The following is a 26,868-nucleotide window of genomic DNA, read 5'->3' as shown; positions in this document are numbered from 1 at the left end:
GCTTGATGTGAATTAAAATTTTTGAAATTTTCATGCCTAAAAGCACTTCAGTGTGTTGAGAGCACCATGAACTCACAGTGTTTTTAATTTCTAATTTATATTTGTCTCTATCAAATGTGCCTCACACATCATGAAAGTAAAGCCAAAACTTTTTGATCGCCCCCTGGTGGCTAGTTGCAGTATATGTCATAAACATAACCGTCTCCATATACTGTACTGTAAACAAATGGCACGTTAGCCAAACTAAAAATACCTTTCTCCTTTTTTTTTTTTTATTTTTATTTTTTTTTTTTACAGTCTATAGTCTCAATATTTATAACTGTGATTAAAAATATTTTAATGTCAGGATTCCCACAGTCACTGAAAACTGGTTTCAAGACCTGGAAAAGTAAAGGACATTTATAGTTATTGTAGTAGATATGCATGCTTCTATGCTCAGCTAGTAAATATTTAGGGCCAGATTTGCTAACAGCTTATTAACATCTTTTCACTCCTATCGGATTGCAATTGGCCCTGTTTAATATATCTTGCCCTTAATTGTATAGATTATGCTCTTTGTGATCTCTTTGAAATGATTTTTAAATTCATTATTTAGTCTTCCAAATAATTGAGAAACTCATGAAAATTAATAAAATGTTAAGATTCATGGTAAATATCTGATCAGCCACATTAAGTCCACCTGCTTAATATCACATGGGTCCCACTTGTGATGCCAAAACAGCTCTGATGTGTCTAGACATGGACTCCACAAACCCTCTAAATGTTCCCTGTGGTATCTGGCACCAAGACAGTGGCAGCAGATCCTTTAAGTTGCAAGTTGCGACAACTTGTGAGACTGGGTTCCATGGATTGGAGTTGTTGGTCCAGCACTTTCCATAGATGCTGAACTGGATTGAAATAAAGTGCATTCTTCGGTTGTAAACAAATGCTAAAATTTGTTGTGCAGATAGGCCTGCACTTTGCATGTTTATTTGATTATATTATGTTCTGTAGATTGACTTTTAACTCCACAACATCGGTTACCGCCACTCCCGATTTATTTATTCCATTGTTAGTTATTTAACTGGTCATGTGACCTCAGTTTACCCAATGAAAGCTGGCCTGCCATATGTTGAATAAAATTTTATAGGGCAGTAATATGACGACAGCACTGTTTAAGTTGTATTTATTATTATTATTATTATCATAATTATTTCCAAATGTAGTAATACTCGTTTCTTTTAATAAAAAACCTTTGAAGTTGTCCAAATCAATAAGTGCACCAGGCCATGCAGTCTGCGAGTCTGCCTTTAGGAGGAGCTCTCGCGACAGGTTTACTCCCCTCAAGCGCAAGGACAGCATGAGGGGAGCATCGCCTCAGCGTTTGGTTTATTATAGTGAAAGTTCTTTAAAAAAAACTTTATACAGTCAAAATTCATGTATATTTATAAACGCACAGGAATGTTAATTAGCGAACATTGGACATTTGACTGACTGACGGACCTATTCCTTGTTAAAGGTGTCACAAACTCATGGGCGGCGTAACTAGTACATCTGAGGGTTACTTGATGGTTTTGTCAAAGGTAGGCCTACTATTAATTTAGCTAATTTTAAAACTTAAGTGGACAAGAATCATTTCGTGCATATTTTAAGGGCCTTTTGTCTAGCAATACGGGGAGTTCACGCGACTGATTAACTTTAAGGGCGAACGCAGCAATACCTGAGGGAGACATTTTGGGGATTTGGTTTCTAAATCTCATATTTTTAAATAGGTCTTTGACTAGTCAAAACTAGTCTGTTTATGTATTTGTAAACATTAAAGAATGTCACCCAGCGTATATTTGTTGTTTTGTCTGATCGACCGATCCTTGTTGTAGTTGTCACATGCTCCATGGATGGTATTATAATTTTAAAGTGCAATATTAATAGGCAAAACATTTGGTGCCTATAAAAATGTGTACGTTTTATTTACTCATAAATTCAAATTATACAAATGACACTGTACTCCAGAAAACATTGTGTTGCACATTATGAATTTCTCTTATGTGCAAGAATTTTTGTTGAACTCATGCTTGAGTTTCTAATGTATTTGGTAATTATTTTCCCTCTTTTGTGACTCCAGCAACAGGCCTTCATGAGATCCTTCAGTGATCTTGAAGAACACCACCATAGACCACTGTGCAAGCCAACAAATAAAGTAAGGACAATTTAAAATCAAAGGGATGGTGTGATCAACCAAAAACTGAAATTCAGTTATCATTTATGCACACTCATATTGTTCTAAATCTGTATAACTTTATTTCTACCGGGGAATAAAAAAGAAGGCTTAAAGTATTTTTTTTTTCCCCAATAAAATGAATTAATTCTTGCAAATATATTATTTTGATTTCCAGGAAAATCAACGAATCAATTAATCAAAAAATTAAAATTTTTTGGGTGAGCTATCACATCAAATACTATGAGGTGAAATGTTTAATATCTGTGCCACTGGCGGCCAAAATTTTATTGAAAAAATAATTATATTTTCTAGTTTTCTGAGCTAGAAAGTGTTTTACCCATTAATTTATATTTGTCTCTATTATGGGTGCTTCTCAAACGGAAGGGTGCATCCTACCGAGGCTGCGTCCTTCCTTGTTCAGTCCTTCAGAGTCTTGTAGAATAGACACCTCCTCAGCATTAAACGCTAGAATGAGACAGTCCAGTAAGTGCATGTGGCTACATCTCACCGTCACCGCACAAAAACAATACTAAAACATAGTTTTGGAAAAATACTTTGTATTACAAATCTTTGTATTATTTGGCTTTCTATTAATGCAGTACAATGAATCACAGCTATCTACAATCTCCCCGTGGCTTAAATTATTGGCAGTTTAGCATTTAGTAAGTAATTTACACCAAACAAAAGATAACATCTATCCTTTCATGTCCGAAAACATTATTTTTGTCTTACATTTCATTATAAATTCAGACAAGCTTGTTTTTCGTCAGTTTATTTTCATGAAATGGAATGGGTACAAAGGATTGTGGGCAACTGAAAGTCGTGAAGGATACATCCCATGCATCCTTCAAATTCAGCTGAATGAAGGATGCAAAATAAAGGCTGCCTTCCAAGGATCCTTCCGACTGAGATGGCATTCAGCAACATTTGATAATGTGGAAGCCGAGATATGCAGCCTTTGTAGGATGGAGCCTTCCGTTTAAGAAGCACCCTATGTGTGCCTCCAGGGCCGGATTTACATTTTATCGTGACGTAGGCAAAATAAATTTTTGGGGCCACCTTCCCTACTAATATATAATATATAGCAAACAAAAATATTTCGTAATCAGTGGAAACCATAATAAGCGCAAAGTAGTTTGGGTTGCATTAAGTCATTGAAGATCTAATGTAGTTCTTAATTTGTTTGAGAATGGATAAAGACCGTTCCATTAATTTGCTCCAGTGTCTTGTCCACATTACCACGTTACCCACGGCATTATTTACTAGTGCATTATTTCTCTAATAGTTTTAACAGCCTGGAATCACAACCACATCTCAGGACATTGTTAAAAATCTATTTCAAGACATTTGTCAGTGTCGTCCTGAAAACTTTGTGTTGAATGAATTTACACCTCACTCCAAACCCTCCATTGTTAATTCCAAAACTTAATTTCAGAGCTAATAACGAAGGTTTGAGCCATTGATAAGCAGGCTAATGCAGTTTTTAATGCAGTTATTAGAGAGAGAGAGAGATTAATAAGTGTGTGTGAATACCTGCATCTGTGCATCTCTCAGCAGTGTTCAGCAGCAGCGTCTACTAATAGCGAATCTTTAAGTTGAACTGCTTCAAGAAATGTCATGTAGCTTTCAGCTCTGAAACTATTTTACTGATAAATTCACAGGGCAGTGCTGACAAGTTTCTGTGCGCTTTTCCACATGTGTGCACGAATGCAAGAGAACGGGAGAAGGAAAGCATGATCATATCCGTACATAAAAAAAAGGTGGAAAACATGGAAATAGTTTGCCATTTTTAATGACATTGGTAGCAGATCCTTTAAGTTGCAAGATGCAAAGATTGGATTTATTGGTCCAGTGGATTGGATTTATTGGTCCAGCACATTCCAGGGATGCTGAATTGGACAGAGATATGGGGAATCCTTGGTATTCATTCCTGAAAAATATTTCATCATATAGATCTGGAACTGGATATTCTGTGATATTTATGTACAGCCATGTCATTCAAAATCTAGAACTGGAAAAGTTGTGAAAAAATAATTGATATTCATAGGCAAATAGGTGTGAGAATCCTGTAATGTGAATGCTGTGTGTGTGTGTGTGTATCCCTAGATAAGAAGGTAGGTGAATAGGTAATCGTCGGGTTCATCATCTCTAAGAAGAAAATAATGAAAATTTGAAAAACACTCAAAAACCACAACAAAAATAAAATGTTAAAAAAAAAAAAAAATAAAAGGTCAACCTGCCCTTCAGTGTTCTCTGTACTAATGATGTAATGATTCTCTTGTGACCAATCAACACTTTTACCTTTTTTGGACCATGTTAATTATCTGACAAAAACGTGTAATGCTCTAGAGAGGCTATTAGCACTTATCACAAATGTTTGGCATCCATAATGATGTCTTCTCCTTCAATGTAAAAATAAGTGTCTAAAGAAAAAATTAGAGTGACAGTTCAGCCTTGTCTCTATAGTGTCCTATGTGCTTCCCTTATGATGCAGTAATTCTGTGAACTCTTTTGTGACCAATCAGCACTTTTACCATGCCCTGTTTTTGTTAACATGTGAAACTCTCTTGAGAGTCTGTTAGCACTTGTCACAGAGAATTGTCATCTGTAGTCTCATTAAACTTGCTGTTGAAGCCTAACAGTCAGAGGTGTAATGTAAACTGACTGGAGCTGATGCAACCAGAGCTATTGTAGAGACTGTAGCTGAGATCCCTTCCCATTGGGAGTGGGTTACTCAACTTTACAACAAAAATCTTTACAACAAAACAAATTGTTTAATAGTTTAAATGACTTTGGAGTACTTGGCAGAAAAAGACTATTTCTGTGTACATAAACACATGAGTCAGTGATGTCAACTAGTAAATGTAAAGTTTAAGCTTGTTTTTCTCTATTTATTTGTATAGTACCAATATTGGTCTGTTTGCTAGATGGCCACAACATGTTACTGAAATCTTAGTTTTCAGTTGAGAGTGTGTTTACACTTGAAGTTTGGTTCTTTTGGTCTAGGCCAAATAATAACATGATACACTTAGTCCCAGGGCTCTAGACTTTTCTTACTTTGACTTGACTTCAGTACTCAAAAAAATTCTGATTAAAAATTTGCCTTTCCATTGTGAGGTGATATTTGACTCAAAGTGATGTTCAGGGAACTTTGTTTTTACGTAATGGCATTTTTCTAATTTTATAAAAAGTATGTAATCTTTTATGTCAAATTAAAAAAAAAAATATATATTTATAAGATTTTAAAATTTCTATTTAAAACAACAAAATGAAAAAACAGGTAGAATAAGAAGTATAAGAATAAGTTAGCAATCAAATGAAATAAGTATTAAAAATTAACGTGTACTACAGGTGGCACAGAATAACACAAAAGTGGCTTGTATGTGTATTTTCAGATGTTTAATGAGGTTCAGAGGTTGCATGAGTGCAATTAAATCCATAAATTCATGTTGAGGTTAATGTTTTAATTATACAACTTTGAAATATTATTTAAATTAGAAATTTAAAATTTAAATGTAAACAGATGTGACTCGAAGCCTGCTCGCTGTTGAAACACCTTCGCAGTGGACCAAGCTGAACCAGCGACCTCTCTGCTCGGCTGATTTGCCCCTTTTTCCGCCGCTTTCAGCATCACAGCAGCAGAGGTCCCAGCTGATTCCATGCCGCCATCCGGTTGAGCCTAAAAGATCTTATTTCTAAGTTCTAAAAGAGCACAATTTCCTAACAACGTTGTTGGAAATGTCATGCTGCAAGTGTGGCTTGTGTAGGGATGCATGATGCAGAAGGGCAGTGAGCGCATCACCTGTCTGGGCAGTCTGGCTGGATTAGTTCCACCTTGTCATTGTGTCGCTCACATTACGAGATCACGTGGCGATAATATCAAACAGGTTTGAAAACATCATAGCATCTGTGATGGCTCGAGACAGGTTCAGATCACATTGCTAACCTGCTCTCCGCTGCATTACATCGTGCGGCTCTATCCTCCTGGCTGCATTACATCGTGCGGCTCTATCCTCCTGGGCGGATCGGAGCAGAACGCTCACACATCCTGCGTGCTTAACTTGATCTGCCAGTACATGTTACACGTGACGATCAGCGCCCCTCATTATACTGACCGGCACAGTCCTTCTAAGCGGATCGGAGTGGAAGGCTGTCTCTCTCTATCACTGACAGTTTGTCTGGCTGCACTCACTGCCGCGGGCTGCTTTCGCTATTGCTGCAGCAAGCATGAGCCACTTGCTGTTGTTTGTGCAGTTTGTGGACTTCATCATAACAAGAACAATCATATATTTTGATTTATTGGTGGTAAGCAAGACTGCCTAGTGGCTCTATTATAGAGTAGTGGTGGATTGACATGGAACTTGTAGTTCACTTGTAGTTCATCCTTTGATTTAGAAGCTGCTTTGATGGATTTGGTGAGTTAATCCAGTGGTTTATTCACCAGACTGATTCAGCGTTCTGCAACACACGTCAGACAGTGTGCAGTTACTGCACTGAGTACTTTTTCGTGGCTTTAACCTTCTTTTTAACACCAAGGATGCCCTGTGATATTTCTCATCCGTGCATCTTTCTTTCACTCTTAATTTGCACATCTGGTACTTTTTCTCATTCATGTGTCTTGCTTTCCCTTTAAATGCGCATTTTATGGCATTTGTGTATCTGTTTTGTTTGTATATTTGCTTTAGTTTGATGAAAGTGTGATCGTAATGCAAAATGTACAATAATGATGTGACTATAATTTTGTGCAAATCTAACTTGTCCAATGACTTTCCAAGGACACGTCAAAATTATTTAATGTCTAACGCCTCTAGCTTTTAATGTTATTGTGTATTAACATGCATAAATGTTTGAATGTTGGACAGTTGTTCTAACGGTAACTTGTCAAACCTACTGTAGGTGGGTCAGTACAGATACACTAATTTGTAAACTGTAACTGTAAAAGAAGCTCTGAGCTATTCTATGTCTTGAAAATATTATTGGATTAGTTTTACTAATTCAAAACTGTATAAATCAGATTAATCCAGTCTATGAATATTTAAATAGTGGGTGGGTCAAAAAGTGAATAATCAAATCTCATTCTGAATGGGTAGTCGCTACTCTTTCTGCAAGTATAAAACAGGGTCATGTCAGTGATGAGTGCAGGAGGCCAAACTGACAAGCATCCTCGAACAGATTTGGAATAGTTCTCTGATGAAGCACAGAGTCTACTCTATATTGTTCTATCACCAAAATGTCTATCTGGGGAGCGACACATACGGACAATGAATCAATCCACTACTGCTTTCCAAATAACAATTTATCTTGTACCAGAAATGTAAAACCTGGAGCAGAGTACATTTTTGTGTACATATTCATTTCTACAATATCAGTATTTACTGTGTTTCTGAACTTGTTGGTGATCATTTCCATCGCTCACTTCAAACAGCTCCACACTCCAACCAATGTGCTGATCTTCTCTCTGGCAGTGGCTGATCTGATCGTGGGACTGATTCTTATGCCAGTACAGGGCATCAAATTGATTGAGCCATGTTGGTACTTTGGAGAGATATTTTGTTCAATATTTCCTTTTATTTTCTATGTGGTTGTTACGGCATCTCTTGGTAATTTGATTATTATATCTGTGGATCGTTACATTGCTGTGAATGACCCTTTGCGATATCCAGCAAGAGTCAATATCAACAGAGCAGTTCTTTCTATTGTTGTAAACTGGGTATTTTCCTGCATATATTCTTTTTTCCTTTTGTACGAGTCAATAATTTATCCAGAGAAAAATCATACATGTGTTGGAGAATGTATACTTTTTATTAAGTTGGGATATATCATAACAGATGTTATAGTTACTTTAGTAACACCGTGTTGTTTAATCATTTCTTTATATATGAAAATCTGCTTCGTAGCAAAACATCAAGCTGAGCATATAAATTCTCTCTTAGACAAAAAAGCCAAATCAGAAAAAAAGGCTGCAAGAACCTTGGGGGTTGTTGTCACGGTTTATCTTCTTTGTTGGATACCATATTATATAGCTGCTCTTACGCTTGGGCAGGACACAGGTGACTCTCTTGTAATTAACATAATGTATTGGATTTTATGCACAAATTCATGCTTGAATCCACTTATTTATGCAATGTTTTATAGATGGTTTCGAATATCAGCAAAATACATTTTGACTCTGAAAATATTTGAACCTTCATCAGAATACTTCAACCTGTTCTTGCAAGATAAATGAATTTATGGTTATCTTATGGTGTTGCACGACTGTAAAGCCTCTGTAAAGCACACATAAGAGGGAAAAGGTTCATGCAAAAATGTATTCACCCTTACGCTGTTCCAAAATGTTGACTTATTTTTTTCCTGTGGAATACAAAACATATTTTGAAAAATATCTCTGCATTCCTTAATACCTGTATATAAATATAATATGCCTACTGTGGATATGGCCATATATATATATATATATATAAGAAATGCATACAGTTTTGAAATGACATAAGGTTGGGTGAATCATATCTGATTGTTTATTTTTGGGTGAATTACAGCTTAAAGCTCATCTGTTTCCAAACAGAATAGTTTAGGTTCTGTTGTAATCTTCATTGTGAAAAATAATCTCTTGTAGCACACATGGTTTTGAAATTTTTAGGCAGGGTGTCTAATGACTAGATCAATGTGACAGATATGAAGATTTTAAATGATTAATATAATCTAAAGAAGCTTCTAAGAATTTATTAAAAATAAAAATAAAACTGGTGCAAGGACAAATCTTGGTTAGACATTGAGAATAATGCTGCTGAATAGCACTAGTGCAAATCACAGTGAAAAAATATGGTGCCTTAATGGACATTTTCAGGGTCTTTTCACTTATTTTTTTTTGGTCTGCTTTAGTGTGCAAAGGCTGAAGAACTGTGATCTGGTGTGACAGGGTGACACGGTGTTTGATGAAAAAATGTAGTAGTTTTTGTAATGTTCAAATGGTGTTTCAGAGATAATCTTTAATTTATGTAACAGACTTCTTACCGTTGAGCCCTGAGGATTTATTTCTGTTGCCCTAGTGGGACAGTTGGTTCCAATTTTTTAAACATACGATAACAACAAAAGAGATAAACTGGATGAGATAACTAAAGATTAGTGTGAGTTATATATGATCATTATATTGGACAGTTATTAAGCTTTTCATGTTCCCTGTTTTCCCAGTAGTGCCTCTAGATATTTAACTTATCTAACATACAGCTATGGACAACAGATTTGTTTTTTGTCTGTTCATTAGAAGAGCCCAGTCTAGTTTGTCTAACAAGAATTGCTGAGCAGATTTTCTTTCAATAGGTGGTGCTGTAAACATTGAATCTGGCTCTAGTTGGCCAATTTACTTTACTTTCTTTAAACTGACCTAAGGTACACAGGTCATGGAAACTGAGGTCATTGTAGGGCCCTATTTTTTTCCCAAATTGAGTTTTTTTTTTTTTTTTTTTTTCAAATTCTGTTTAAACTGTTAAAATTTTTATGGATTCAGTTTTCTAGACTCTGTTTTAATGGTTAAATAAAATAAAATTAATCAGAAAGCATGTCTTATTAATTGAAATCATGAAACTTACAATACTAAATAGGGATTTATTAAAAGTTTAACAAAAATTAAATTTTTAAGGCCCTATGAAATGTTTTATTTTTTCTGCTAAATTCGGGTAAATAGTTTTTTTGGTAAATATTCCTTTAAAAAGAATGCTTTAAAATAATTTTATTAGTAGTAATTGAACTACATAAATTAATATTTCTGTCACAGATTCTTCAAGTTAAACTGAACTGTTATTTTGACAGGTTGCTGTGAAAACCTTTAGGTTTCTGTTTGTATATGATATGACGATAGTTTTACTTAAATAAATAGTAAAATCCTCATAAAGTGACTCTCAGAGCAGCTCTAGAGATTGTTTGTGTTCATGTACTCATATTGAGGTGGCAGAGGCTAAAAGCACAGTGAGTGTCACGCGTGCTTAAGTATGTGTGTAGTAAAGGAAACCATGCATGTGTGCCATTCATGCACACAGAGACATGCAGAACATGCAGGATTCATATTTTAATTGTATTTTTGCAGATTATTATTCACAGACACTAGTCCATATTGCATTTTGATTTAAGTGTAGTGACATAGTTTTGGTGTATCAGTCAAAACTTTGGCAAATTACTTGACAAGAAAAGAACAGCCTTCCTGAAAACCAAATTTGAAATTAGAACCGTACACACAAAATGCTGTCCGAAAAAGTAAAATATAGATTTTTTTGTTTGTTTGTTTGACTTTTTGCACCTTTAATAAACATTTGAAAAATACACAAATTAATATAGAAAATTTTAGATTTGTGCAAGTTTTCTTTGGCCAAATTAGAAGTAGGCTAATGCTTCTCTCACACGTTCAGTTTAGAACTATATCTTTGTCTCTGTGCTAGATCATTGATGGGTAGCTGGGCTATTAATAGTGAATAAGACCAAAAAGGGTATTATTATTATTATTATTATTATTATTATTTATATGAATAATAAAATGGCTATATAGGCGCATTTCAAGTGTTTATTAGGAGTGGGGGAATATCATCACTCTTACTGTATGATATGGAGGCGCAATCCCTCACATTTTTTTTTCCCTGCGGAAAGAACTTTTTGGATGTGCTTTCTGTCGTCTCATGCAGTCTCTGTGAATGGAACGCATCACAACAATGAAATGGCTCACAGACAAGAAGTAATCTATAGAAATCTCAAAACATTAAACAAACCAATTCAAATAAAAAACAAATCTTCTCTAATTATGTGGTCTGTATAAAAGGTGCATTTCTTTATTAGGCACGTCCATAAGCCTACTGTGGAGATGGCCATCAGCATCGGCATTTGGCAACTTCATCTTTGCGGCAAGCTTTTTTACACATAAATGGTTATATACTCTATTAAAAGTTTATTTAATAAGTTATTATATTAATCAATTAAATATAAACATGCAACTAGTTGACTAGGAAAAATCTTTTAAAAAGACAGTAGTAAAAACTAAAATATTACCAGCACAAGTGAAGCACAAACAAACAAGACTGTTTGTGGTAAATTTGGAGCATGTGAGGGGGCTGAGTGACCTCAGAAAGATAAATATTATTTTAATATCTAAAAAACGAAGCAGCACAAACAAAAAAATACAGCACAAATGAAACACAAACAAAGAAGATTATATTGGGTGAATTTGGAGCATGTAGGGGGTTGAGTGATGTCATCGCCTATAATTAATTTTCTAATATTTTAAAAACTGAAGCAGCACAAACAAAACTTTTACCTGCACAAACCAGCACAAAAGAAGCACAAACAAACAAGTCTATTTGCGGTAAATTTGGAGCATGTGGGAGGCTGAGTGACCTCAGAAAATTACCATTAAAGGTTATTTTAATATCTTAAAAACTGAAGCAGCACAAACAAATTTTTTACTGCACAAACAAACATGACCATTTTCGTGAATTTGGAGCATGTGGGGGGCTGAGTGACCTCAGAATGACCTATAAATATTATTTTAATATCTAAAAAAACCAAAGCAGCACAAACAAAAAAATTTACAGCACAAACGAAGCACAAATGATTGAGCCTGTTTTAGGTGAATTTGGAGCATGTTGGGTGCTGGTGACGTCATCGCTTATAATCTGATGTATAATATTTAAAAGCTGAAGGAGCACAAACGAAAATATTACCATCACAAACCAGCACAAATGAAGCACAAACAAACAAGACTATTTGGGGTGAATTTGGAGTATGTGGGGAGCTGAGTTATCTCAGAATGACCTATAAATATTATTTTAACAAAAAAATTATAATTAAAAGCCAAAGCAAAACAAATGAAATTTTTTACAGCACAAACGATTGAGCCTGTTATGGGTGAATTTGGAGCATGTGGGGGGGCTGATGACATCATTGCCTATAATTCAATATCTTATATTTTAAAAACCAAATCCACACAAATAAAACTTTTACCAGCACAAACAAAAGAGACTATTTGGGGTGAATTTGGAGTATGTGGGGTGCAGTGAGACCTCAGACTGACCTATAAATATTATTTTAATATCTAAAAAACCAAAGCAGCACAAACTAAAATTTCACAGCACAAAAGATTGAGACTGTTTTGCCAACGTTTTGCGTTGGGTGGGGGGCCAACTTCATGGAGGTTCCATTTGACTATTAGATAAGGTTAAATAGGGCAATTGATTTAGCAGAGGACTGTTTGAAAAGACAAGGGAAGAAACTTGATAATCCATTTTTAGGAGGTGAAGGCAGGGCAGGACTGGGATGCAATTTCCAAAATTGTACCTTTTGGGGTACAACAGTTTGACACTGTAGCAGTACTCTTAAAAGGACACCTTTGTACCTTTTTTTTTTTTTTTTTTTTTTTTTTACCCCTAATAAGAACATATTAGTAACTTAGAGTAGTAATCCATAACCTTAAGGTAGTAATTTGAAGGTCTACCTATTAGGGGTAAAAATTAACAAATAATTCCCTTTAAGATGACTGCTACAGTGACAAGCTGTTGTACTCCAAAAGGTACAATTTTGGCCCCTTTTTTCTGTATATAGCCTGTACACCTAAAGCCTAAATACTTTTATAATGACCATGTTAGTTGATCTATAATGTGCGCAGCCATGTTAGTTTGAGCTGAATCCGAGCTGTGGGATTTACAATAGGTAAATTCATCCTCTACACCCAAAAGACATTAAAGTAAGTCTCCAGTGAACTGGGAGAAGAGTAGAGTAAACTTTATAGTTACCTACACAATGTGTATGATAACAATAAATAGGGCTGAATGATTAATTGCATTTGCAATAATATCGCAATATGAAAAAATTATGCTCGGTCATGTGACACGCGAGAGTAAAGAGGTGTGTTCGACTGGACTTGACAATTGATTGGTGTATGGCATCAAAGTATGGCGAGAGAAAGCATAAGGAGACGTCCGCTCTCTTATAGCTCTCACAGTACTTTGATGACACGCACCAATCAGTCTAATCAGCGCTGCTTCAAGTCGAGCACATCTGAGCAGTCTTCAGAGGAAGCATCAAGTTGGCACACTACAGTGTTGCCAAGTCCGCGGTTTGGGGAACCCCTCCAAAAAACGTGTATTATACCACCTGGAATACCATTGGACCCCCTCGAAATGTGATTGGGCTAGTTTTGAGTAGCAATTGGGCGGGTTATGTTGTGAAAACCTGGCAACTGGCCCGTATACATGGAAATGTTTGAAAGCATATATAATATGAATGTACTTCAAAACTTTGACCTTAAAATAATCTATATAATAAGGTAATAGGCTATCTATATATTCTTATTTATTTATTTTAAGTCTTTCTGAAGCAGTGGTTGTCAAAGTGTGGGGCGCACGAGTATTGCGGTGGCACGCGGGCCATCAGCAGAAAAAGAAAAGAAATAAAATAGTAAACAACCAAAGGACGTAACTTCGAATGGGAGATGGATCGGTTTGTGAAAGGGAAGAGAAAAGCCATAGATGATGTCACACAGACCCAGGCAGATGCTGGTCATTCAAAATAAATGCAGAAAATATGACACGCCATATCTTGCTCTTGGCTTCACTCACTGTGCCTATATCAAATGCTAATGTTGTCGCATGTCAGTACGTCATAAATAGAACAAGGCATCAGTTTAATATCGGGTTTTGTTGAGATGCGTCACTCTGCATTAGACACGGTGTTTAATGTTGTTGGCAGTGGCGGCTCCAGGACTTTTTTGTTGGGGGTGCTAAGGAGGGGCTTAACAGTTCAGAGGGGGTGCTAAAAAACTAATTAAATTGCATGAAAGTAATGAATGTCTGTAAGCTTCAGCTCTCTAAATATCATGCAAATTTAGCCACCATGTTTTTTTTTTTTTTATATACAGCAGCTTCGAAAAGGCAATATAACCACCCTGTGCTGAGATGGGTCGTATCATGTGTCGATGATTGCCAGAGATATTGTCAAAAGCATAACAAATTGGCAATAAGAAGATTTAGCATTTCCAATTAATGTAAACCTTTTACATTCTTATAATTATTAGGCCTATTATTATTATTATTATTATTATTATTAGGTTACTTTTATTATTAAATTACATGAAGTTATTGCCCCGCAATAATTTCATAGCACATCACCGCATGATGAGTTAATAATAACAGTTATTCTCACAACACAAACTTGCTCCTCATTGAAAATGTTTAACCTTTTGTTTAACAGCACGAAACCCACAATAAACAAATAAATAACAGAGAGAATAATAATAATAACAGTTATTCTCTCTATGCTATTTTTTCAATGTTTCAAGTGATGCAGGTGTTTTTTTTCCCTGTAGGTTTTTTTTTTTTTTTTTTTTAAGTGTTTAATGTGTTTTAAAAGTGCAAGCCACATGTTTGAATATGTTTATAACATTGACTTTGAATCACCTAAAGTAGTGTGGTAAAGCAACAGATTTGTTTTTATCTTTATGCAAACTACTTCAGTTTGTGTGATTTGTATATTAATGTTTACACCAGGCTTATTTTTTAGAGCTCTGTTGTCATTATTTTATGCTTTCAAGGTTGGAAGTTCATAAAATCAGTCAATATACTACTGTGATTGTAGTTGTTTAATAAAAATGTCATACATATCAATTCATGCATCACCTAATTTCATCGTAAATTAGGCCTGGCCTACAGAAAAGAACATTTCTGTTTAATCTATCTAATACTTTGTTGGTCATACTATACAATGATTTTTTTTAGCTTGTCTTTGTTGAATAATACAGAACATAAAAAGCTTTAAAAAATAATCCCATATTAAATCGCAATCACAATATTGGTAAAAAAAAAAAAAAGAAAAAAAAAAATCCCAATTAGGTTATTTTCCAAAATCGTAACAATAAAACATGTTGTCAGATTATATTTGTAAGTATCATTATTGCCACTTGTGTAGACATCGGTGTGTATTTTACAAACTATATATGTATTTTTTGCTCATACTTTTGTGTATTTAAATGTTTGAAACCTAAAATAAGCATAATATGGTTGAAAACACTGAATAGCTGTGATAATATGATGAGTGCTCAGCGTGTCCTATCTGGTTCCATCCCAGCCAAAGCGCAAAAACAGATTTGAATTCAGCAGTTGATCACATGACACACTGAACATTCTAATCACACCGGTGTGATCGTATGCTTCAGGGACCAGCCTACAGTGATCACACTGCTGTGATCGTACATGTTAAAGGGGTCATATGATGCGATTTCAGTTTTTTCTTTCTCTTTGGAGTGTTAGAAGCTCTTGGTGCATAAAGAATATCTGTAAAGTTGCAAAGACTAAATTCTCAAACCCAAAGAGATATTCTATATAAAAGTTAAATGCCTCATTTAAACACGCCCCCACATGTCTACATCATGATGTGGGAAGATGTGCATAACGCCGCCCAAATGTTCACACAAAGAAAGAAGGCGGAACTTTTATTCTCGCTGTTGCCATGTCGTGGAATTTTCAGACCCAGAGTCTGAAAACAGATTGATCACTGCCCTAGCCACCAAACAGGATGGGCATGAAAATACCCAAGTTTATTACTACAGACTTTGACGTGCTTACTTCGGAGTTTGCAGTGAACCTGGGATGGACGAGGAAACCTCTGCTAAAACCTCCATCTTATTGTAAGTTTAGGCATTATGGCCTGCCCCCACACAATGCCTATTCAAAAACTGTGTGGCCTGACACTGAAGGCCTTTAACAAATACAATGCCTTTACAAAAGGTGTTTGTAAGACCCCACTGATTCTGAACTGTAAAACCCAGAATCCAAAGTGGGCACCAGAAGGCACCTAGTATTGCCACAATGCAAGACCCTTCTACAAAAAGGGCCTAGCCAGCACAGTACAGAACCGTCACCATGGCGACAGACCCAGGTACCTGACCAACCACTGGGAGAAGCCATGAAATAGGGCATCTTTACCCTGCAAACATTACATGGTGTCCAACAGTAGTCTACAACAACATCCTCTTACACACCCTTCACACAGGTCACAAATGGAGGCTGGACAAGGACAGCTGGACGTGCCTATTTCTGGATTACATGAGCTGCTGATGCTAGCAGAAAAGCTCCTTGAACAGAACTCAAATGAGGAGTACTGGAAAGGACAAACATCTGACTAACTGCCCAACACAAAACAGTGACCCCTCCAAGGGAGGAGCATCCTGTAAACTAACTGATGGCCCAGAAGCAGCCAGACAATGTTGAATGAAGCAACAGGTCCACATGGCCAACAGCGAAAGCTCCCCAGACACAACTCATACAAGTTCAAGTCGGTGCCACCGCAAGAGCAAAGCAACACCACAAACGTCAGACCACATGCCACCATCACTAAATCAGTCTGAAACAACCACCTGACCCAGACCAAGTGACTTTAGGATGACAGGTCACACTGCCTTGACACCTGCTGCACAAGCTCGTAGACCTGTATCTACAGTACATCTTACAACACCATGACACACCAACTGACAGCATCCACCATGGCACAACCACCACTCCTGGAGGCAACAACAGCCAGAGAGCCACCACGGCCTTATGTGCCAGAGGCGTGTTTGATCTACCTGCTTATTTCTGTTGCTAACCGCTGTCTACAGGTCTGACAACAATGTCTGAAAGTGGGGAATGTAATGGTTGGTCAAATCAGATCCATTATTGTTTGTTATATTTAACAAATCATCCAACAGAGACCCCTCTCCCAACAATTGGACTGGGTGCTAGGATGTCTGTGAACCACCCCCAAGCCACAACTAACAACCAGAGGCAGAACAGGCCATAGCAGCAAGGACACATTAAAATAAGTTTGGTTTACAACTCAAAGAAATTTAGCGAGAGTCAGCTGTCATTTAATTCCCCAAACAAATAGCCACATACTGCCCATACAGAAAGACTTCTTCCCAATAATTCATAGAAAAACCTTTCTGTGAATGAACATGCATATCCCCAGGCCATTGTGTGTATTCTTACTGTTTTTGTATTGTATACTGTTTTATGCATGCTTTATGATCAAATCATTAGCTCATGTAACTTTATTGGTGTCAAGTTTCATATTGAAATGATCAAATGGTTATTATATGTTTGTGGAACATGAATTGATTACTCTGCTAGCTGGGATAACTGTTCTAGTATGATTTGTCTGCATGTATTTGTTGCATTACAACCTAGATGATCAGAGTCATGGACAGTGAGAGGATCCTAAATAATACTCATTCCTTACTATGTGCTTATTTGTTTAGAGGGATAGTTCACCTAAAAAAAAAATTACTCACCCTCATGCTGTTCCAAACCATGGAACTGACTTTCAAAATATAGTGTAGAGCACAGACTCTTTATAATCATTGTGAAATTGCAGATTATATATTATATGTTTTATAATATAAACAGATTATATGTTTTACTTTGCACAGGCAGTTGCAGAGTTAATGCAGGGAGTTCAAAAGCCTAGAAGAGAAAACTGGTTAGGCCGGTGCGCCTGTGATACAGTTGTTCTGTTCCAATTAAAAGTTAAGAAATGGAGCCTCTTCTGGAGTCGTTCTTCAGACATTACAATATATGTCAGTAAATGATGATTAAATTTTCATATTTTTTTTTTTTAAATGAGATAAGGGTCAGTAAATGATGATTAAATTTTCATATTTGTGTAAACTGTTTCTTCAAAATATTTTTCATGCACACAAGCTTCACAGTAGTTCTGATTTATATTTTAAATTTTTAAAAGTCACTATATATGAAAAAAAGTAGACCTTGGTTTGTTTTATTTATGTTTAGGCTATGCATCTTGAAAGTTGAGACTAGAATTGAGAATAATTATGTCATTATACTGCATCAGAGTGGGCGGTAGATGGGTTGGTCAGTCTGATCCAGACCCTTTATAAATGAAAGGGCAGTAAGGAGAGCAGAGCAAACTCCTAACAAGAGGAGACTTACTCATGGCCTATGAGACAGCGGATCATGAGACTCAATACTGCTTTCCTGCCACCAACTCATCCTGTATCAAGGAAAAACGCTCAAACCATGAATACAATATCATGTATGTGTTTTTTTTATTTCTGTCAGCCTGGACTGTGTTTCTGAACCTGCTGGTGATCATCTCCATCTCTCACTTCAAGAAGCTTCACACTCCAACAAACCTGCTCATTCTCTCTCTGGCTGTGGCGGACCTGTTTATTGGATTTATTGTGATGCCTGTAGAAGCTATCAGGTTGATTGAGACCTGTTGGTACTTTGGAGACACTCTCTGTGGACTGTTTATGTTAATCATGGGAGTACTTTTAACAGCATCAATCAGTAATTTAGTTTTAATTGCCATTGATCGATACATGGCCGTGTGTCACCCTTTACTGTACCCACAGAAAATAACCACAACTAAAACTTTAATAAGCATCTGTCTCTGCTGGTTTTGGTCTTCAAGTTACAGTGTTGCATATGCAGTTAGTAACGGATATTTTAATACCTCACACACATTTTGTTATGGTCAATGTATTGTCATGTTTAGTCCTGCTTGGCGATTCACTGATTTGACCATTTCCTTCTTATATCCTTGTACTGTCATAATCACTGTATATCTGAGGATATTTTATGTTGCACAACAACAAATGAAAGTTATAAACGCAATGACAGGAGAAAAATGTGTAATGGTTTCAGTGAGGAGAAAGTCAGAGAATAAAGCTGCTCTGACATTAGGAATCATTGTGACTGTTTATCTATTTTGCTGGATTCCATACTATATCTGTACTCTTACAGAAACCACAGCAATTCCATCTAATTCAATGACTTTTTTAACATGGACCTTTTATATAAACTCAAGTGTGAATCCTCTTATCTATGCCTTATTTTACCGCTGGTTTAAAGTGTCAATTAAACACATATTAACTCTAAGAATATTTCAGCCAGCATCCTCTCTGGTGGACATTTTTACAGATTATAATTCACATGCTCCACTCAAAAAATAAATTAATACAGGTCTGGAACAACATAAAATTAGTAAATGTACTTTATGCTAATAACTATACTTATGTAGTATGACGTAAAAGCTTTCAAGCTTTTCAAATTTTACATTTTATGAGAAAAAAAATCACTTCCAATATTGGAACTTCTGAATGAGAGTTGAATATGCAGCATCATGTACAGAGGCCTGTTTAACTGCTGTTTTAAAGGGGTCATATGATGTGAGCTTTGGGGCTGTTTTTCTGCTAAGGGTACAGGACGACTTCACTGAGAGGCAAATGGATGGGGCCATGTACTATAAAATTTTGGACAAGAACCTCCTTCCCTCAGCCAGAACACTGAGGATGACCCGAAACATACTGCCAAGGCAACAAAGGAGTGGCTCAAGAAGAAGCACATTAAGGTCATGGAGTGGCTGAGTCAGTCTCCAGACCTCAATCCTATAGAAAATCTGTGGAGGGAGCTGAAGTTCTTTCTTGAACTTCAAGAAACCTTAAAGGGGTCGTATGATGTTGCTAAAAAGAACATTATTTTGTGTATTTGGTTTAATGCAATGTGTTTATGTGGTTTAAGGTAGAAAAAACACATTTTCCACATACTGTACATTATTGTTTCTCCTCTATGCCCCGCCTTTTTGAAACGCGTTGATTTTTACAAAGCTCATTGTTCTGAAAAGCGAGGTGTACGCTGATTGATCAGCTATCCAGTGCATTGTGATTGACCGAATGCCTCAAGCATGTGACATAAATGTTACACCCCTTACCATACTGTCATGGCGTGTGTCCCGGCTTGACGTGACAATACCAATAAACGCTATTACAAACGAGGCTTTTGTTGCATCCAGTGGGGACATAATTACTGATTATAATGACTTATACTTTCTTTTTATACGTTACGTTGTGTATCGCGACACGTAAACATAACACCATGTCTGCATTTGTGATTGGAGAAACGACAAACAAGAAGCGCTACTCTACACTGCTCAAAACTCATGTTTGAATCATCTGTGGCAAATCCTTTACATATAAAAACGTACTTACAGACTGTGAGTCAGAAGCACTAGACTGTCCTTGCAAAGTTGGAACTGCCCCACTTTATAGAAACAGACACCACCATTGTAGGCTACTCTCACAGGAAACAGTCCTTGTCCTCCGCAAAATGCGCTGCACACATCTGAATATTTGGGTTGGACTGTTCCGTAGACAGTGTTGTAAATATAACTTAACTAGTTATTTCTAGTTGTGTCCTCTTTTAGAAGGCCAAACAAAGTAGCTTCGCTTTCACAATGAAACACAGGGTCTCCATGTCGCCGGCGGCAACAGCGAGAATAAAAGTTACGCCTTTTTTCTTTGCGTGAACATTTGGGATGTGTTATGCAAATCTTCCCACATCTTGACGTAGACATATGGGGGCATGTTAGAATGAGCCATTTTAGGTAGGTGTGGTTGACTTAACTTTTATAAAGAATATCTCTTTGGATTTGAGTCTTTACTTTTTGCAACTTCACAGATCTTCTTTATGCACCAAGATCTTGTAACACTCCAAAGAGAAAGGAAAAATTGAAATCGCATCATATGACCCCTTTAACGGAGAGCTAAAACAGGCAGTTAGGCAGGCATTTGTTCATGTGTCACTAATAATGATAAAACTCTCATTGTTAATGGTCATTTTGATTGAACGCTGTCAAAGCTCATCGTTCTTTTAAACTTTATTTTATTCAACGTGAGTGGATCAACTCGCAACGAAGGGCATATGCAGCTGTAGATCTAGTAATTGTTGGCAAATGTTTCTAAACCATAACTGCTAACAGTTTTCACACTTTATTTTAAGGTCCAAGTCTCGCTATTAACAAACCATTAACCATGAATTTTGCTTCAATAAACTCCTAATTTGCTGCTTAATAGTTAGTAAAGTATAGTAGTTAAGTTTAGCAATTATGTAGGATTAGAGATGTAGAATATTGTCATGCATATTATGTTTTTTATAAGTACTAATAAACAGCCAATATGTTAATAATAGGCCTGCTAATAAGCAACTAGTTAATAGTGAGAAGTTGTCCATATACTGAAGTGTTATCTTCACATCCTTAATGAACAAATCTCTCGAAGATTGTCATTTCAGAAGAATTTTAAATACAGAATAGGTGCTAAATAGCCCTCAGGATTACTTGCACTACTGTTAAAAATCTACTGTAGGTCGATTTGGCTAAAGAGGGTAGATCCGTGGGTTGCTGCAAGGGCACAGGCCGGGGTCTGATCAACCCTGGTTGGGTCACCTGGGCGAGGGAGTATGATATTCGAACGATCCGAAATACCCTGTGAACCCAGGTAATATCACTGATGATGTGCCCTAGTGTAGCATCATAAAGATGTTTCTAAAAGCATTATGCATTTATTTAAATTAACATTTTATATTCATTCATTTGGTAGATGCTTTTATCCAACTTACAGTTGAGGAATACAACAAGCGATTTATCATAAGATGGAAATAGATGTAAGGATCCACCCGCCGGACCAAAAGACTCCCACAGGGTATATGTATCTGGAGCTCTGCACTAGAATTCACATGCTGCTGTGTCTCTCTCTTCGGTCAGGTATGCATTTCGTTTTATTATTCGAATGTGTAATTGTGTTAAACACATTGTGCTCATATAACACACTTTATAGTTGTTTTTGTGCTATTACATGTGCACATAGACTAGCTACTGTACATGTGTTGAATTTGTTGAATTTGTTAGCCCCCTACGTGGAACACTGCTATTTTCCATATAGTTACAGTAATCCGTTAACTGTAATATTTACTTTTTAATTACTGTTTACTTTATTTTCACAAATCTGTGTCCAGGACGGATCATACCGATGTACCAATGAATGTAGCAGGGGCTCATCATTAGGGACCTTCTGATTTCTGACTGTCACTGATTTGACAAGTTGTTATAAAAAGAATATTATTTTTGTTATGTGCTAGCAGGGTGCATCTTTTTAAAGATATCGTAACCACCCTGCATCTTTTGAGTAAGAACAGAACTGGCAAATTTATGTCTGTGAATTCACTAAACGGCCGAGTGAATTTCTAAGAGATGCCAGGTTATTAATGAACGAATAATTAAAAATATGGAATGTCTAGAATAATGAAATACCTAAATTAATACATAACTGATATTTGTGATCAGCTTTTGATTAGAGAAACCACCTAAATTTGATGATCACTTGAAATTGAAGTCAGATTGAACACGGAGCTAGATTAAAATTTAAACTAAGTCTCGATAAATCAAGTGAACTTTGCAGAAGCACAGGTAAAAGATCAAACATGCATTAAACCTTCAACCAGGTCGACTAGACTCCGCTTTTTTGCTGGCGGGTGTGACAACTGTTGGTGCTATTATTTGGAAATGGCAGAAATACAAAATAACCATCAATCAGCCTTGGTCTGGCACTCCATGCAAGATCTTGAGATGATCATGAGAAAGGTGAGGGATCAGCCACGAAATACACAGGAGGAGCTTGTTAATGATCTATAGGCAGTTGGATCCACAGTCACCAAGCAAAACATTGGTAACACACTACGCCGCAATGGACTGAAATCCTGCAGTGCCCAAAAGGTCCCCCTGCTCATGAAGGGACATGTACAGGCCCGTTTAAAGTTTGCCAAAGAACATCTAAATGATTTAGAGAAGGCTTGGGAGAAAGTGCTGTTGTCAGATAAGACCAAAATAGAGCTCTTAGGCATTAACTTGACTCACTGTGTTTGGAGGGAGAGAAATTATGACTATGACCCTGAGAACACCATCCCTACAGTCAAGCACAGAGGTGGAAACATTATGCTTTGGGGCTGTTTTTCTGCTAAGGGTAAAGGGCAACTTCACTGCATTGAGGGGCAAATGGATGGGGCCATGTACTATTAAATCTTGGACAAGAACCTCCTTCCCTCAGCCAGAACACTGAAGATGGGTCATGGATGGGTCTTCCAGCATGACAATGACCCGAAACATGCCAAGGCAACAAAGGAGTGGCTCAAGAAAAACCACATTAACGTCACTGAGTGGCCTAGCCAGTCTCCAGACCTCAATCCTATAGAAAATCTTTGGAGGAAGCTGAAACTTCAAGTTGAAGTTCTTTATTGAACTTCAAGAAACCATATGGATATAGAGAGGATCTGTAAAGAGGAGGGGATCAAAATCCCTCCTGAGATGTGTGCAACTGGTGACCAGCTACAAAGAAAGCCTTACCTCTGTGCTTGCCAACAAGGATTTCTGCACCAAGTACTAAGTCATGTTTTGCTTGGGGATCAAATGCTTATTTCATTCACTGAAATACAAATCAATTTCTAACCTTTATATAATGTTTTCTTCTGGATTTTTTGGTTTGGTATTCTGTCTCTATACATTAAAATAAACCTACCATAAAAATTACAGACCCTTAATTTATTTGTAAGTGGGCAAACTTACAAAAATAAGCAGGGGATCAAATAAATATTTTCCCCACTGTACATTTCATTTATAGTCTTTGAACATACAGGTGACCATCTCATTGTTTTGAGGTGATGATCTATGTGCAGTGATGGGCAGTAGCGTCATTACAAGTAGTGATGCTAGTAGTTTAACTACATGTCTCAGTAGTGTGGTGGCAGCGTCGCTGTTTTCTGAATCGAATATCTTTTCAGTAGCAAAACTCTTTTTTTGATCAAGTAGCGCGGTAGCGTCAACAGCAGCTACATTTTTCAAAGGTCCAGAAAAGTATGTAAAGCATCGTCCAAATAGTCCATCTGTCATCAGTGGTTCAACCGTAACGTTATGAAGCGACGAGAATACTTTTTGTATGCGAATGTGGCCGCACCAAAAGGATATGTTTCTTAAGTGTATTTACACTTTGATTTGAAAGAAAACAGCGCATCCTTTTGGCGCGGCTGACACAGAAGAGCATAAGATGCCTGCATTCAGCTCATATTCTTTAAAATAACTCTAAAGTGATGTGGAGAGACACAGAGGAGACAAATTGTTGAATAAAGTCATTGTTGTTGTTTTCGCATACAAAAAGTATTCTCGTCGCTTCATAACGTTACGGTTGAACCTCTGATGGCAGATAGACTATTCTGATGATGCTTTTCATACGTTTCTGGACCTTGACAGTGTATTTTACTTCGCAGTCTATGGGACAGTAACAAGCCTCCCGGTTTTCATCCAAAATATCTTAAATTGTGTTCCGAAGACGAACGAATCTTTTACGGGTTTGAAACGACAAGGGGTAAAGTGATTAATGACAAAGGATCCCTTTAAGCTCAAGTTCAAAAAATAAATGGCAGAAAATATAACAGCCAAAGATCACTGATCCTAGACGAATAAAACTGATGCCACCACCACTAAACCTTGAAACGCCATTGGCTACTGTTGATGTTAAGATCACAAATGTGAGAAAACAATAATAAATTCCTTCTGATTTTTACCTAAAAACATTAGTCAGTATAGCATTAAAAATTCGTAACAAAAGCTTAGAATCCAAACAACTGCTCCATGTATGTCTGCTGTGCCTTAAAAGATAACAGATCTCATCTCTTGCTTAATCTTTATAAGATTTTTCCTGTACATTGCGAATGACAGTTTTGGTTTGTACTACATACACTTCTGCTTTAAGCCAACAGAAGAAAAAAAATGTAATAGCACGTTTTTTAAAGCCTCTATAAAACTTTATACACTCGCTCTGCAAGCACACCTAAACATGACGTCAATTTGTGAAGAGGCCGAACTAACAAATGCATGCATCCTTCCTGCATGATGCAATCATCCATGCTCCCTAAACATCTTTTTGATTTAAACCTTGACATTTATCTTAAGGTACCAGAATACGACCAAGGATAATTAAATCTGACACTTAACATGCCAAAACATGTTTTGCTTCTAACATCAACAGTATCGAAAAAACGACTCAACAACCCAAGAAGTAAATTTTATGTTAAACACATTTATTCCACATACATTTCATCACTGCTCTTTCAACACACTATTTACAGTAATGCATGGCATTACATAGAACACGCATAACTTACCATTTAAAATGAAGGAGTAATAAATCTTCTGAAATGTAAGATGTCCACTCCCGCGAGTTGTTCTTCTCAGCACTGAAGTGGAAATCACTGCTGCCAAGATGGGCAGGAAGGACCTCAACTTGAAAAACTTGTCAATTTTTTCTAATTGAATTTAATTATCTGACAAGTTTGTTCAAAACGCAAAGAAAATACATCAAAAGCACTTACTTGTTTTTAGTAAAATTAATGAATCCGTTGCTCAAGGAGTGGCTCTCATCATCCCGATCGCAGTTGTTTTTCTGAGCACTCGCATTCGGTCGTGCAAATTTCTGGGCCTGTAAGTGTTTTACTCCCAGGCTAGTCTCGGGAGGACTCTGAGCTGTTCTCTGGCTCTGCCCTCTCTGTCAGTAGGATCTGCGGGCCACAGTGGTTCTTGCTCTCCTTGCAAGCCGCTTCTCCAGTGCTCAACTTCCGATAGCTTGTCTCAGGGCTCCCATCACACGTTTTCCAGAGCTGAGAACAACATTAGTAACTGAACCACGGATCACCTTCAACACACTTAAATCCAAGGTATCCAGTTCAGTCAGATAACAATTATTAATTCTATATTCAGTATCAATAAAACTTCTGTCATAAACTTTGAGCCCTCAGCACTTCCGGCCACGCCTAGCGAGTCACTCTCCGTCACACGTGATGTCACAAGAAATTCTTCTCCACAGCATCAGACAGCAGCTCCTCCTAGTGGCAGGCAAGTCGTAATTCCACCTGCACTCACTCAATCTGATATCTCCCAAAATTATTTTCTTCTCTATGCTCACAGCTGCTCATAAATACCCATCTCCCAAACATCCTTTCATCCCAAATTCCATTCCTATACCCTTCCCTTCAGCTGATAACAGCAATACAGCCCACAGCCCAAAGACATGCAGGTTGGTTAAATTGAACATTCTAAATTGTTCCCCCTGGACTCCTGTGTATAACCGACTTGTGTACAGATTGATTTATGTATGGATTAACTGGTCCTCACCATGAATATAGCCACAGATGCTGGAATGGCATTAAGAAGTAAATAAACGACAAACAATCAGCAATACAATTACATGTTTTCTAATAATTCTCAATAGCTACTTCTAAATTCCAAGTTAGAGAAAGGTTAGAGACAGGTTTGGTTGTATGGGTAGGTTTAAGGGTTGGGTAAGGGGTCAACATTGTACAGGAGTCAATTTGATTACTATAAGGGAACACAATTCAATCCGTTTATATTGTTTTGATAAATGAAGTATTTTCTTGAAAATGTGTTTTCCCCCTCCTGTTGATGTATGATTCAAGGAATATTCTGTTTAATGATACACAATAGTATACTAATATATATGCGTTGAGTAAATAAAAACAAGTTTTTCACCCAAATTACAATGTGTGTTATGTCTTTACCAAGCATTTAGCTAAACTTAACTTAACCATCCTTTACACAAACGTTGTTACAGTAGCTAAAAGTCCAATGCCCATAAAGAAAAAAAGAAAAAAAAATGAGTAAATGTTTTTAAACAACTAGATTGGTTACTGCAAAAACATTAACAAATCATTAATAAATTATTTAAGATGTGCAAATAATAGAAGTCTACACAACAAACAAAGACCAAATATGGGACTTTTACATACTGTAATTGAGTAAAT

The 26,868-nt window shown here is 36.7% G+C and overlaps 2 protein-coding genes and 1 long non-coding RNA gene across 4 annotated transcripts; all 3 read left to right on the top strand.

Annotated features, from left to right (window-relative positions):
* The first annotated feature begins 1,301 nt into the window (after positions 1-1,301).
* On the top strand, positions 1,302-23,423 carry LOC122138750. 2 transcript variants are annotated; one of them, XR_006155770.1, is made up of 3 exons: positions 1,302-1,562; positions 2,102-2,176; positions 21,603-23,423. It is a non-coding gene; the product is annotated as an uncharacterized LOC122138750 (long non-coding RNA). The 2 variants fall into 2 exon arrangements; XR_006155771.1 differs by lacking the exon at positions 21,603-23,423 and adding an exon at positions 3,859-4,365.
* LOC109110303 (trace amine-associated receptor 13c-like) lies at positions 6,177-8,531 on the top strand. Its single transcript, XM_042733031.1, has one exon. The coding sequence runs from the start codon at positions 7,428-7,430 to the stop codon at positions 8,421-8,423; it is 996 nt and encodes a 331-aa protein (XP_042588965.1). The 5' UTR covers positions 6,177-7,427; the 3' UTR covers positions 8,424-8,531.
* Positions 18,049-19,710, top strand: LOC109110672 (trace amine-associated receptor 13c-like). The gene has a single exon (XM_019123668.2). It carries the CDS (start codon positions 18,156-18,158, stop codon positions 19,176-19,178), a length of 1,023 nt encoding a protein of 340 aa, XP_018979213.2. The 5' UTR covers positions 18,049-18,155; the 3' UTR covers positions 19,179-19,710.
* Positions 23,424-26,868: the final 3,445 nt, after the last annotated feature.

Source organism: Cyprinus carpio, chromosome B10, assembly GCF_018340385.1.
Source record: "Cyprinus carpio isolate SPL01 chromosome B10, ASM1834038v1, whole genome shotgun sequence".
Classification (NCBI taxonomy): domain Eukaryota; kingdom Metazoa; phylum Chordata; class Actinopteri; order Cypriniformes; family Cyprinidae; genus Cyprinus; species Cyprinus carpio.
Note: the sequence above shows the minus strand (reverse complement) of the source record. Positions and strands in the feature narration are given on the sequence as shown.

Coding starts and splice junctions, on each gene's coding strand:
- LOC109110303 (XM_042733031.1), top strand. CDS start 7,428: ATGTCTATCTGGGGAGCGACACATACGGACAATGAATCAATCCACTAC.
- LOC109110672 (XM_019123668.2), top strand. CDS start 18,156: ATGGCCTATGAGACAGCGGATCATGAGACTCAATACTGCTTTCCTGCC.